Consider the following 14,628-nt stretch of genomic DNA (forward strand, 5'->3'; position numbering starts at 1 on the left):
TTCAAGACCATTGTAGGACTGGATCCCTGGTCGGGAGGGAATTTCCGAGGCCTGCCAAACTTTGGGAGAAGCTCGCGTGCTAATGCAGCCTGAAGCCTGGTGGCCTCGCCAGCAGTTCCAGGGACAACTGGGAAAGGATGGATGGAGGAATGGGCCCCACCCCTGTTGTTCACTGACTTCCTCTGTTGATTTCATCACGGGGAGACACAGGCGTGAGAAATCACTAGCTTCGGGAAGAGAGGAGCAGCTGGTTTTCCTAAGGAATGGGAGTGGGTGGTTGGAGCTCTTGCGATTTGGTGGGTAGGGGCAGGGATCCTACCTTTACTGTTAGGAAAGGGCAGTCCTACACATCCAAGAATTGTCCTTTCCAAACACCCCAGTGAACCAGGTAAGACCTGTTCAGGCCCCTGTGGGTCTGACCGAATTCTTCCCACTTTCTCTCTAGTGTCTTGCCTCCTTGCCTTTCCTCAAACTACATCAGCAGGCCCCTGCCTCAGGGCCTTTGCACCTGCTCTTTCCTCACTCTCACTCTGTTCAGATCTCTGCTCAAACGTCACCTCAGAAAGGATGTTGTTCATCACTCACCCTGAAATAGCCCCTGTCCCTCTATCCCTTGACCTAGTTTAATTTTTCCTTATCAAACTTCCTACTACCTAGTTTTATATTGAGTACATTAATCTATTTTCTGTCTCTTTACAACCTTTATGATGGTACCTTTTCTGTTTTACTCAGCCTTATATCCTTTGCACTAGAACAGTATTTGACATGTAGTAAGTGCTCAGTAAATATCTGTTTCACGTACAATTAAGGTTCTAAGAACTAGCGGTAACCTGTTGACCCAAGGGCAGCCTAGATCACACAGAGGGAGAGTAGGGGAGCCACCCTTACGTCCTCAGACTCGAAGACGTGGCAGATCATCTTGTACTGCCTTTTCCCATCCTGCGACGGGTGGGAGGCTTCCACATTCTCCTGGGAATTGGAGCGGGGCATCCGCCTGCGGGCCATCAGGACAACGATGTTCCCGATGTCTGCGATGTAGGAAATGGTCCTCAGAGGGTGGTCCATCATTGTCTCCTGGAAGGCAGAAGGGAGAGGATGGGAAGTCTAGTGTCGCATCTAATGACCCATGAGAGTGTGCCACCCCACGGCCCGGCCAAATGTGGTCCACGCTCAGCGGGAGGGGGCTCCAGGGCTCACTGTAAAGACTCAGTGCACAGATTTACGCGCCCCACCCAGGCCTGGGGGCAACTCCCTTGGCTTGTGGTAACCCAGAGCAGGGAGTGGTCTGGTATGTGAAAAGAAACTAATTATTTTACAACCAGTAGAATTTCTGGTGGGGAAGTTAAAATATAAAAAATCTGCATGTGATGGCTATATTTTATGTGTGTGTGTATGTGTGACTTTAAACAAAATTTCTTAAAAGGCTAATCTGTTCAAGTTCATGAATCTTCTGATAAAAACTTAAGAGAATTACTAGCAAACAATATCCATGGTTTATTTCTTCCTTTGATCTTTAATAGCCCCAAACCCCCTACCAAGCTCTCCCCACCCTCTGACTCCAGCAGCACAATGTGTGGAAGCCAGCAACTAGGGACAGCTGCTCTGTGGACAAGGGCACAGTCCCTTGGTTGCCACTAAGTTTCACCCCCTGGGAAGGTGGGAGCCAGCTGATACCTGCGTGTCGGCATTCAATACTTTGATTCTCTGGGTAGAAATGAAGAGGTCTACCTCGGTCATGGGCTGAGATTCACCTTCGGGAGCCTGAGAAAGAAAATGCACCAAGGGAAAGCTTAATACATCACTCTGACCCAGGTATACGGGAGCAAGGTTAGCTCACACACAGAGGCATCGAGACACAGTCACCAGAACAGCGATGCAGACTCCAGAATCAGACTGCCCAAGCTGAAGGGACCACAGAGAGGATGAGCAGGGGGACAGGTGTGAGCACAGGGAGAAATGCAGACTCCCCTTTGCTTCTTTCCCCTTGGAGGCAGTAACTCTGCAGTAGTTTCGACTCAGTGATTGTGAATGGTGCTCTCTGCAAGGGTTTTGGAGCCCAACAGATTGAAGGAATAAGGGTGATGGACTCATACCCCAGGACCTTAGAGGAGGTCCGAGTTTGCTCCTGCTCAAGTGTTTAGGCACAATGTTTACAGCAGGTGCAAACCAGGTGTTTGGAGGCAGTTCTGGTAAGAGGGTCTTCACATTCACACACCACCACAGCAACACAGAAGCAGTACCCACCCCGAGAGCCACCCCACTAAGAGCGAGCCCAGGTGCCTCCACGTCCCACGGGTTGCTCATAAGCACCTAGAAGCTCCACAACCAAAAAAGCGCATCAGTCTGGTTCATTTAGGGCTTCACTCTGCACACGTGGTTATTAGCGAGTTTTCTTTTTTGCATCCAGCAATCTGACAAATCCACAAATCAAACATGACTGTAATTGGGCAGACCCCAGTCCCTGCCACGGGAATGCTCCTGAACGGTGGTTACGTCCACACTACGGTAGGACTCACTTGGCATCCCCAATCTGCTCCCTGTCGTCCCTCTGAAGTGAAATGACTCATGAGCAACAGAAAATGGCCACTTTAGGCAACTGAGTTTTGAGAAACGTTGGCTTATGGGGGCGGTTCAAAAAGAAATCTGAACAAAAACTTGCTGGATGCAGAAAATAAAAACACGAAATAAGAAAAAAGGCAAAACATAAATAAATGAAAAAAAAAAACCAAAACAAACAGGCATAACACCAAGCTGATGACGTTGTTTGTACTGCACCTTCTTCCTGCTTTTGGCTAATTTCTGGGCCATCTGCTTAGCATGGAACAAACAGAGACAGGAGAACAGTTAGAAGAGAACTTGCAGAGACTCAAAGTTGAAAAGGGAACTGACAAACTAGTATCAACAGGGGCGTAAAGCATCTCTGTGGGACGGAGCCTGGCTTAAAAAAATCCCACTCTGTATCTGATCTCCTAAATCAGAATTTAGTAGGTGGCAGGGGCAGGAGGAGGAAGGAAATGTACTGAAGTGCTTCTTATACTTAACTGCAAGTGATGTTTTCAAAGAACCAACTTTTGGTTCTTTGACTTCCTTCACTATATGCCTGTTTTCAAATTTCAGTGATTTCAGCCTCTATATTTCCTTCTACTTTCTTTGGGTTGAATTTGCTGATTTTTTTCTAACTTCATAAGATGAAAACTTAAAGCACTGATTTCCAAACTTTTTTCTTTCCTGATATATTTACATAAAGCTATGAATCTTCCTCTTAATCTCTGCTTTAGCTGTATTCCACAAATTTTGATATATTGCAATTTAATTATTGTTTCATTCAAAACATGTTCTAATTTCCACTGTGATCTCTTCTGTGAACCTTATTTAGAACTGTGTTCTTAACTTAATACATTTGAAGATTTCCTAACTATCCTTTTGTTACTGATTTCTGAATTTACTGTTCTCCCTCTTTATGTCTAGTATTACTTCTGGCCTTAAATTTGTATAATATTAATATAGTCTATCCCTAACTAGAAACGGATGTAGTAGTCAAGACAGCATAGTTGATAAAGGCAGAAAGTCTGGGGTCAGACTTTAGAAACTGAATGCTGGCTCTGCTACTTACTAGCTGTGTAACTGGGAACAAGCCATTTAACGTCTCTGTGCTTCATTTTCCTCAACTGTCAAATGGGGATAAAAACAGTATCTACTTCATTGGGCTGTTCTGAGGATAAAACATATACAGCTGACCCTTGAACAATGTGGGGGTTACGGGTGCCACCTGTTGCAGAGTCAGAAGTCCCCATGTAACTTAGAGTTGGCCCTCTGTATATGCAGTTCGCTTCCTTTGTATCCACAGTGCTGCGTCCTTGGATTCAAGCAGTCTCAGGCCGTACAGCACTGTAGTATTTACTATCAGAAAAAACCCGCATTTAAGAGGACCTGTGTTGTTGAAATGTCTACTGTATAGACCACGGTGTCAGAACAGTGCCTGGGCATTACAAGCACTCTATTTGTGTTTGCTCTTATATGATTATGATGTTAGATGGTTGTAATTTACCTACATCAGGATGCAATCTCTCGGCTTTGAATACTATGTATACACAGATCTTGCGCAAATCATGGTGAGTTGATGGCCAAACCACGGGCACCGTCATGGTGCTGGGGGTGGGGCGCAGGAAGAACTAACTGCTCCCTGTGCTGCTCGGTACTCACCTGGTAGCAAAGCTCTTGCTCTCAGCAGCACGGCACTACTTCATTACTAACTAAGATGTGTGGTCTGTGCTACCTCATCGTGAAGAAACTGGATGCATCAGCCATCCAAACACCACACAGCTCATCTCTGGTGCAGCTAGGAAACTCGGACAGCCCCGATCCCACACAGCCACCCCACGGCTCTTACTGGTGGTCAGGAGTTCATGGTCAACAGTCTTCTCTGGAAAAGTCTGAAGGCAGCAACTGCAAGCGTTATCCTAACTGCTGCACGTGATAGTGGGATTATTTCCGCCTCTGAGGAGTGGTCCTGATGCCACGGCACAGAGGTTCCTGGGTGGAATCTGAGAGTCCTGCTGGGGGTGTTCTGATCCGCACCACTTAGAATCCTCAAGACAGATGACTGATGTGAGCGTCTGATCTGCCTGTCTTTTCCTACCTCCCCTGAAAGGGTATGGCAGTAATGCACCAATTTCATTATTTGATACCCAAACCTAACAGCTACTGGTCAGAATTCTCCACTCTAGGGAAGAGTGATCTGAAAGGGCCCTTTTCAAGGGAAAGTAAGTCTGCCACCAATGGAATGCCCAAATTCTGGTTTCTTATACTGGAATGAGTGATGAGGAAGAGGATTCAGAAGGCAAACTGAGTTTCATGAAAGGCATTCTGAGACAATTTTTATGAAGTTAAAAAATATCTTATGCACTTAGAGTAATACCACCTTGAAATCACGTATGAAATTCCAGTGCCCTGAAACAAATTAGCATTAAAAATTTAGATATAACATTGGAAATGATGATGAGATTGGGGCCAGAAGGAGAAACTGGAGCAGCAGGGAAAGGTCTAAGGGAACCTTAAGGCCAGCACACACCTTGAAGCAAGGAATGACAACATCCACTGAAATCCTCGTGTCTTAGGAGACTGACTATGGCTTACCACCCAGCAGGCTGTGGTTCAAAGGACGTGGCACTGTCCATCCAATCGCTCGATCCACAAAGTGTACTGAGTACCTGCTGTTTTCAGACTCTCCAGGTTAGTCATGCCGGGGATCCTCCCGACTAGTCTAGCTTTTCTTTCCCCAGCTGACATTCACTGAGCACTTGGTATGTGCCAGTGTCCTTCTAAGCAGTTCACATCAATCAATGTAACAGCTTACAGCAACTCTGTGAGGTAGGCGCTACATTACCCTCATCTTTCAGAAGAGGTAATCGAGGCACAGAGAGGCTAATTAACTTGCCCAAGGTCACACAGCTATTAAGTGGCAGAACAGATATTCAAACCCTGGAATTCTCACTCTACATTCTAAATTGCTCTTGTGCCATCTGGACAAGTTTCTCCTCTATAAATCCCTCAGTCTGTCTGTAAAATGGAGTTAATAATACCCACCTCACGAGACTCCCCACCCCCTCCACGTGGAGGCATAAATGAGATCATGTACATGAAGGGTCTATTCTAAGTGCCAGTATCTTCTTTATCAACCATCAACTTCTTTTAAGTCAGATGGGAAATCAGATGGTTTAGACAAAGCCACATGGATAGAAATTTTAATCTACAATTAAAACATAATATTTAACACTTAAAGAAAATGTTTCCATAAAAGAATGAAAAAAAAACCTCATCTTTTGGGGCAGGCTAGTAAAGACAGATATAAGAATATTTGATAATGAATGCTTCTTACAAAAACGTATGGACCCCCAAAAAAATCAAATGCTATTTGTGAGCTTCATAAATGTATAAAGAAAATGGAGACCCATATACCACACTCTGCATGGACACGAAGCAGTTTCTGTGGCTCAGGCAGCGGTCAGTAGGTCCCCCCGCCTTCCAGGCGAAGAGCAGAGAACGAGGTGGGAATGAGGGTGGAATGGAGCATGGAGATGCAGGGAGAGAAAGGCAGGCAAGTGAGGGAGCTGCATGGGCTTCAAGCTTGGCTCTCTAGGGAGGGTTAAGGCATGGTTCCCACACTGGGGGCTGGGGGAAGTGGGTGTCTGCCTCGGGCGCTTTAGAGACTGACAGTATGGAGGGCAAAGTTCTCTCCAGAAGTTTTTCCTAAAACAGGTTTAAGACAGTCCTATCACCAAGACTATGCGGTATCACAGTAATGTATTCTGCATTCAAGTAATTGTGGAAGCGTCCGGTTAAACAGACTGAATTAAATCTCCTTAGGGCAGGACTTCTCAGAGCCTTTAACAGGAAAACGTACGTGGCAAATATCCAGAAAGGTCTGTTCTGCGGCATTTCTTGAGCTTATTTGCCAAAGGAGCCCCATCACTGAGAAGCCCTTGGCTTGACTGGAACGTGCCGGCACAGCTGGAGGACAGAAGCTCCCAGTACAGATTCCTGGGCTCCACCCCCATGAGTTTCTGACAGGGGCGGAGCCTGAGAATCTGCATTTTAAACAAATTCCCAGGGGCTGCTGCTGACTGGGGATCCCCACTTTGAGAAAATTTCTGAATCATATGGGGGCTTCCTGGAAGGATATGGCTACCTCTCAAAAATGATGAACAAAAGCCAGAAAGGATACGTTAGAGAAGATGCAAAGATGAAAAAAAAAAAACTTTACAAAAATGACAGATGTCCTCTAATTCTGCTACTGCATTCAGACGCATCTTATTTCCTACATTTTTGCTAGATGGAAACGTCTTTTAATTTCAGATTCCTCGGCCTGCCTAGTGTTATTGTTACCTAAACACCCCTCTTGCCTCCCTTATTAGACTGCATGTTTCTCAGGGTCAAGGACTGGGTCTGGGCTGATTTTTATCTCCTGAGATGCCTATCACAGGATCCTGCACAAGGACAGTTTGCTGTTTGAGCCAAATTCATATCTAGCTAAACCAGAACTCCAAATTCTCTCCCCACCTAGGCAAATGTATCTACAAGGTCTTTGTTAGATTAAGAGGATTGTAATTCTTAAGACTCCAAGTATAAATCCAATATCACTATTTAATTCCAGTCCACACTTGGTGCTATGTGAGTGACAAACACTCTGTCATCGACGGACAGACCCGAAATTAAAGCCTGCTTTGAAGTGGAAACCCGAGTGTCAGGTTGAGTGCTTGCTTAGAGAGGGGCACCACAAACACACAGACGGCCACAGCTGGACGCCTGGCGAGGTGGGTCTCACTCACATCGCCGGGTCATACAAACAATGGAGGCAGAGGAAAGAGGGGCACGGTGGGATCCCCGTGGGGAGGGAGGAAGAGGAATCAGAAAAAGAAAGAGGGGAATTCCTCTCTCTCTTTGTAGGTGGAAACACCAAGCCAGAAATTACTCATCAGTTTGTGGTGAGGGTATTATTTCTAAATGGATTTCCAAAGAAATCCACAAAGCTTTTTTGGCCCCTTCCTCCCTGGAGGGACGTGGCGATAGAATACCTATAGCCTGATTCTGCTCTGCATCCCTCTAGAGGTAGCCTAGAGTAACTCATTCCTGAAAGGTCAGCTTCTCTTCAGGAAAAAGAGTGGCACCGCCTCCCTCAGAGAAGGAGGGGATGCTAAGCACGTGGCACACGCCCCTCCTGAGACCGCCCGAGTAACATGGAGAAATTCTCTCGGCCCCTCAGTTCCCTGTGCACAATCGCTAACTTTCTAGGGGCACAGAAATAAACTGTGGGTTCTAAATGCATGCAGCCTTCTCCACTTACGATTTGAAAAAGCATCAGGCTGGGTATAAAGGCAAACAATCTGACAGCCATTTAAATGGATGTAAAAGGAACACGAGGCAGAAAATATTTAATGACAGGCAACAGTTCCTTCAGATGCATAGAAACACACCATAAAATGATACTTATAAATGAAATGCAACCATTGAATCTTACCGCACTGTAATGAATTCCTCACACTACAGTAATTTGCTGTTAAAATAAATACATGCTTTCCTGATGCTTACTCTGCTCTAGGCAGGTCTAACATGGATTTATAATCAGAGAGCCACTGTCTCGCTGGTTTTGATTGACAAAGACATGAAATTTTTTGTTCAAATGACCTGTGGAACTTCTGGATACCAATCCTCTGAAGCTTCAGAGTAAACTTTCTGGTTTCTCATCAGGCTGCTGGAGAAAGAACACTCTCAGAAACCACTGTGGAAGTCAGAAGGTACCACGCACAGTACACGTGGCCCTGGGTGGGTGTGGTCCGGGGGTGCGGGAGTCCTCCCCGCGGGCTGCTCTGCACTCAGGTGACTGGTCCCCCCTCACACATGTCGCAGGGCAGCGGAAGGGCAGAGAGACTATCTGCAGGCGTCAAGGGCTACCCGTCAGGAGCCAATCGACAGAACCTCGGGAAAACTCATCTCAAAGCAACACGCAGTTTTTGGTCTCAGGCATCTTCAGGACCTTTTTCAGGGCAGACAGTTGCTTTGTTCTGGCCCAAGGTGCTGGCGGCACTCCATGGCACACGAACCACATGGTGCCACCTAAGGGTCCCTATCACCCTGGGCTTGTCCATAATTCTAGGTGGTATTGGCATCAGGGTGAAAGTTCTAGAGCTCTGCATTTCCAATGCAATCCAACCAGTTCTGGCTGGTTCAAACTAGCTGTGAATGATTTCAACTAGACAAAAGTCGTTCTTCAGGGAGCAAACAGGCTCGCTCCTTTTAAATCTTGACACAACAGATCCAGACAGGTTATGACTGGTTTGAACTAGGTTAGCCTTTCACTGATGTGGTTCAGACTAGCCAGGGTAGATTTGATCAAATGGTTTGCCTTCTGTGAAGCAAGCCAGTTCCGTCTGGCTTGAATGGGATCAACCAGTTCAAAAGCAGTGAGACACAGTTTGCGTCACACCGTAACACAAATGTTTCAGTCACCGATCTCTACCTGCCACTGGAAGTGCAGTGACACAGCTCTCATGTTGGAACTACGACACTTAAACACTGTCCTTCCGCATCATCTCAACTTTTCTAAGCTGTGATCATATGTACTTTCTCCTCAAGACTGGCCACTAAGGACAACCAAAATACATGGTACTTATACATCAAGACTCCAGCACACTTTGGAAACCTTTCTCCTGTTAGGACTGTTAGCAGGTACATGAGCACCGCTTGCCATGTCACTTCCGTCTACTCTCTTCTAAACTCGGGACTAGATCCACGAGGGGTGAGGTGCCCCCTGTGGACGGCTCAGGGGCCCACACCTGCCACCGCCCCCTTGGAGCACACGGCGCCCCTCACCTTGATCCTGCTCACTGCCTCCTGTGCCTGCATCATGCGCACGTTTTTGGAGGGAGTTTTGTCTGAGAGCAGCTGGGTGGAGCCGAGGTAATTGGCAGCAAAAATGATTCCATCGATCAAGTCCTCGGGGTCACAGGGTCCAGGAACTGTAACACACACAGAGCCACGGTGGTAAGAGAGGCCACTGCCATGTCCCCATCCAAGCCACCTCTCCCCTGCTGCTCGGCACTAGCACAGGTGGGCCAGTTCTAGGGACCCCAGAGTAGGTGCCACCTCCTGCTAATCTAAGGCATCCCTCTGGTCTACCTTCACTCAGCCCTCGTTTTCAAATAGAAGGAACAATTACTTCTTAGGTCCATTTACTGTGAGAAGCAGTGTGAATATTTAAACATTAAACAAAATTCAGGGATAAAGGATATTGTTTCATCTGTTAGACTGTGAGCTCTTTGAGGGCAAAGAGCACGTCACATTTGTCTCTGGCTCTCCTGTGTCTAGTCAGTATCGGTCACCCAGTGGGTATCAAATAAATGTTTGCTGGACACACGCTTGGGTGAGCAGAAGGCTGTCTTATTAGAAAACTTCGTTTCACAGCCATTCCTTTACCGGCCACCCATTCATGTTCCCCACCCCCCATTTATTTTATTCATAATGGGAGAAACAAATTTTATAAATCAGAAAAATGGGCATGGGTTTCAGATTGCTTGGATTCCTATAATGGCCTCTGACCTCAATTCTGTAAGAGAGATATTACCCCAAAGCCGTGGTCTAATGCTGTCAACCTCCCCGACTTACAGGCTATATTGTTCCCAGCCTGCATCCACACATATATCAATTCCAAGGGAAATCCGAATTTTCTGTTCTCATTGACCAGACTTTTAAATCAAACTTTAAATATTTTAAATTGGGGGCATCTGATTCTAACCACAATCACTTGTAAATCCTACTGGAAATTAAAACATGTTTGGGGCTAACATATAACTTTCCAACAGACGCACTAAGAAAGGCATTTTAATTCTACAAAATGGAAACGTATATATTTTCCTTAAAGCCCACTGCTAAAACTTCAGGGTTTCAAATTAGATAACTTGAAATGGAAACAATTTGCTTTTTCCTCTTGGAGAGCTAATCTGAAATGGCTTTTATTTTTATCCTTACACATCAAGCTCATCTTGAGCTTAACAGCTGCTTCCCAGAATAAGCTACTTATCAGGGTACAGACCTAAAACAATCTATTCCCTTCCCTAAAACCAAGGTGGTGGTGGAAAAAAAGAAATTAACAATGTTTTACAAAAGGCCGTGTTCACAAAGCATCTATGTAATAATTAAATAAGGAAACCTGTTTATTTTTTCGATTCTCAGTCTTTCTGAGAAGGACTTCTGGGCAAACATTGAATGGTACCCAGACAAACCTGCCTCCACTACATACCAGTCATTTACAAGGTTCTCAGCAGCCACGTGCTTTCTACCCTGAAACTTTTATAGATGTGAGAAGGATTCAGGTCATTTCCAATGTACAACATTTGTCGTATAGCAGGGAAGCACTGTCTAAATAAAATCATATGTGGACAAGCTTGGGCCCACCCTATGCCTTGTAAATGGGTTCACAACATTATATAAACATAATCATTTTTGCCAACCAGCGACTGAGAAAAAAGAGATCTCATCTGGGACAGCAACTTTTAAGAAACTTTTATTTATTTATTTGGGGAAAATAATGAATGTTAAGAGAACAAAAATGAAATATCTTCTCTACAGAACTCCCAATATCATATATTCATCACTGAATTTAGCTCTAGTTACTGAAAAGGGTCTCTCTTCGACCACAGTAAGTATAGATATGCAGATATGTTTAAGAGCAACCCAGATAATATTTAAATGGCTGTATAAATGTCAAGCAGCCAAGAGAAATATTGGACCTAAACACATATAAATTCAAGATATGACCTTATGTCAATTATCCTCCACGGAAACTGACTAGAATCAAATGTCACCGTATAACACTCACAAAAAAAGCCCTCGTTTCCTAAGCTCATTTTAGGGTCAGTGCTAGCGTATTCTTTTAAAAGTTAAAAAAAAAAATTGAAGCTATAATGGTCCTAAATCAAGGAATCGCAGGCTTTCCCCGTCAGCGATGCCTGTGTGTTGCTCTGCAGGTGAACAAGCACACACAGTATATCTTCACACTCATGTCAATGCTGAGCTTGAAAACCTCTAGGCCTGGAGGAATGGATATGAAGAAGAATAGTTTCCAAACATCTGAAAACTCCCCAAGGTGTTCTTGTGGAGTTTTGGAGCTTTGCAAAAATGGTGCAAATAATTTCCAGGTTACTCAAGAAAGAAACTTGGGTAAAAACCGAACCTATGAGCTTGTCTGGGCTTCAAGCCCAAGGGTTCAGGAAGGTTTATGAGTCCAAGTAGTTCATTCTTGAGCAGTGGAACACACTGACTATTCACACACAGGCTTCAAAGGCCAAAAATGCTGTCTGGGCATCCTCTGGCTCCCAGAAAATCCTTCTTCAAGGAAATGACAGTGCGCCCTGCCCCCAGATCATCTGCCATCCTCCCTGGTAGAGAGTCAGTGGCACTGACCCATTTGTGTGGTCTGACCTCAAGCTGGGTGCCGAGCCTGGATGGCGTCCGGCCCCACCTGGCCTGCTATGGGATGCCCCTGTGCAGGGAATAACCTGAGTGGCAGCCCTGCATACAAAATAGATTACAGGGACAACTGTGGGGTCACACTGCTGGTTCGTGGCTTTGCTCTGCTCCTCTGAGGGACCCTGGGAAAGTTGTGCACGCCCTCCATGTCTCAGCTCTCTCATGCACAACATGGAGATAACACTCAAACCCACTTTACAAGATCGACGGGAGGGTTCAATCAGTTATTACACGGAAAGTGCTTAGAACAGTACCTGGCAGAGAGTAAGTACTTGACGTTACTGTTACTAGCACATCCAAGCAAGAGACAGGAATTATTGGGAAGGTCTTTTAAAAATTTTTTTTTAAGTGAAGAGAACCCAAACTTCTCCCTTAGTTAAACCTCCTTCCCACCTGAATGGTCCTTGAGGGATTCAAGAGGTGCACCGGACCACAGGTAAGGGAGCTTGTTGGATTTTGAATTCACTGTGGCCAGTTCTAGGCTGGGCAAAGCCCCCCGCCTCACACCAGCCTCACTCTAGCCGCAGAGTCTCCCGGATGGAATCAGCAAAGGCAGGGAGCAGGGTCTTGAGAGGGTCACAGCTATTGTTCTTTTAATCTAAGATTCTAAGACTTAAGACAATGAATAAGCGACTTTGTGGCCTTTCTTCCCCACTAGCATTTCATGGCCCAGGGCTTCAAATGCTAAAAGATTCATGAACGACTCAGTGTTCAATATTTCCTTTTCAGTTCTTACCTTCAACGTAGGTTGGGAATGAAGCCAAGCTTTTTCTTGACTGTAATTAAGACAAAGAGGTTTCAAAAAGGGCAAAGCATGATGAAAAATGTATTAACACAACCATCCACACGACTTGAAAAATAAATACATCACCAATGGCAGATATTAACCAGCTGTCAACCGTTTTTGGCTACAGAAAGTAAAGTGTGAATAAACATACACATTTATTGTTAAAGGTCACTCAAAGCCCAGAACCATCCATTCATATTTTAGATAATCTGAAAATCCTGCCTTCCACAATCAGAGAGATGTCTGTCATCTTAAAGACTAAATCATGGACCAAAATTCATAATCAGTAATAGCAATAAAAAGGGCTCAGTTTGTATTCTTAAGAATCTGGGTGTCTGAGTGAGAAACTGCTGATTAGCAAAAGCACCAACGAAATGATTATATGTTAAAATTAAGAATTCGCTTGGAGAATTTTATTCCACTTTGCTGCACTGATCTCTCACTGTGCTAAAAATGGCTGCAAGTTTTTAATCTCTCCCTTTCATCTCTTACTGATTTATTTCAGTTAAAAAATTCCATTACATAAGTCATTATTGTGTGTTACCTTAAAATAAGAACACAATAAACAAAGAAGTAATTTAAAAACCTTGGAATTTCTTATATTAAGTAACACCTCACAGAAAAGGTCAGACTCCCAACAGCATCCTTGGAAGTGGATATAATCAGCTAGAAACCTTCTAGAACCTGACTGGATGGCACTTAAAATGCTAGCTCTCAGAGGAGTAATACTTACCACTTGGTTCCTTTCACAACTAACACGACTGTCCTAGAGATAACTCTGAGTGGACTAAGAGTTAGATAATTCTTTCCTGCTTCAACCAGTAACAGAATTTGCAGCTGGTATGTCTGGAGCAGGGTGATGTGAGCATTGCAGGAGTGGAAAGCTAAGGTAAAACACAAGAGTCCCTAAAATGGGCAAAATTAGGGTTTGCACGGCCAAAGGTTACCCTCAGAAAGCCTAGAGATTTTCATTGCTAAGAAGCTACCAGGTGTTAGGTGATCATTTAAATATGTGCCTTTCAGAAGAAGACAACACAGCTACTCTATGGGTTGACTTGAATGGATGGCACACTCTGGGGTGCCTTGTGGGCTGGCAGAGTGAAGGGCCCTGGGTGACGGCTGGGATATCATGGGAAGCAACTCCGTATCACAGCACTTTATAGTGTTCTTCACTTGGAAGATGGGAATAGCAAAGGGATGATTAATGAGTTAATCTGTGTATGACATTCAAAAAAAATAGCAGTGTTGTTATGTGAAAAACTGGAGGCAGTCAAACCTGATTTTCAGACTCTGCTTAATTCAGGACAATGACAAGAATCCAACACTAATCACACAATACCCCACGCAGGGCAATCTCAGTACACCTGCTGCAGATGTGCCCACTGGGATGAAAGGGTTCCTCACACAGAGGGTGGGTTTTGGGTTTCAGAAAGGATCACTTTTACAGAAACTAAGGACACAAATCCACCGGGAATGAAAGGTTATTGGCTGCTAATGCATTTATGGAAAAATGCACACCTAGTGAAAGCTAAGATATGTGGTTAAGGGGAACGAGAACTCCAATTTCAGTGGTGCTTTACATTAATTTTACTTTCAATTTACCCAAGTGACAAGACAGACCCAGTGGAGGGCCTCTTGGCTTAAATTCTGTTGGTTTAAAGAAAAAAAATCCATGAATTCATGGTATGCAGATGAAAGTTAGCTTCTTCAGGAGTGAGGGTCACAAACTTTCAGATTATTATTCCCCAACCATTTCCCCATCCCTGCCCTCAGCATCTAGGGGTAATGATGGTTTTCCTTTGTTTAATCAAAATGAT

At 44.7% G+C, this 14,628-nt stretch overlaps 1 protein-coding gene across 3 annotated transcripts in view; it reads right to left on the reverse strand.

Annotated features, from left to right (window-relative positions):
• APBA1 (amyloid beta precursor protein binding family A member 1) overlaps nucleotides 1-14,628 on the reverse strand; it is a 210,192-nt gene that overhangs the window by 19,128 nt on the left and 176,436 nt on the right. For 2 of the 3 annotated variants that reach the window (XM_074361664.1, XM_010952751.3), the window contains exons 4-8: nucleotides 12,761-12,800; nucleotides 9,370-9,515; nucleotides 2,776-2,808; nucleotides 1,675-1,761; nucleotides 889-1,074 (exon numbers count right to left, since the gene is read on the reverse strand). In XM_074361664.1, coding sequence (XP_074217765.1) covers nucleotides 889-1,074; nucleotides 1,675-1,761; nucleotides 2,776-2,808; nucleotides 9,370-9,515; nucleotides 12,761-12,800 — 492 coding nt within the window. The remainder of the gene's footprint in view (nucleotides 1-888; nucleotides 1,075-1,674; nucleotides 1,762-2,775; nucleotides 2,809-9,369; nucleotides 9,516-12,760; nucleotides 12,801-14,628) is intronic. The other variant, XM_074361665.1, reaches the window with a different exon arrangement.

Source organism: Camelus bactrianus, chromosome 4 (assembly GCF_048773025.1).
Source record: "Camelus bactrianus isolate YW-2024 breed Bactrian camel chromosome 4, ASM4877302v1, whole genome shotgun sequence".
NCBI classification, from domain to species: domain Eukaryota; kingdom Metazoa; phylum Chordata; class Mammalia; order Artiodactyla; family Camelidae; genus Camelus; species Camelus bactrianus.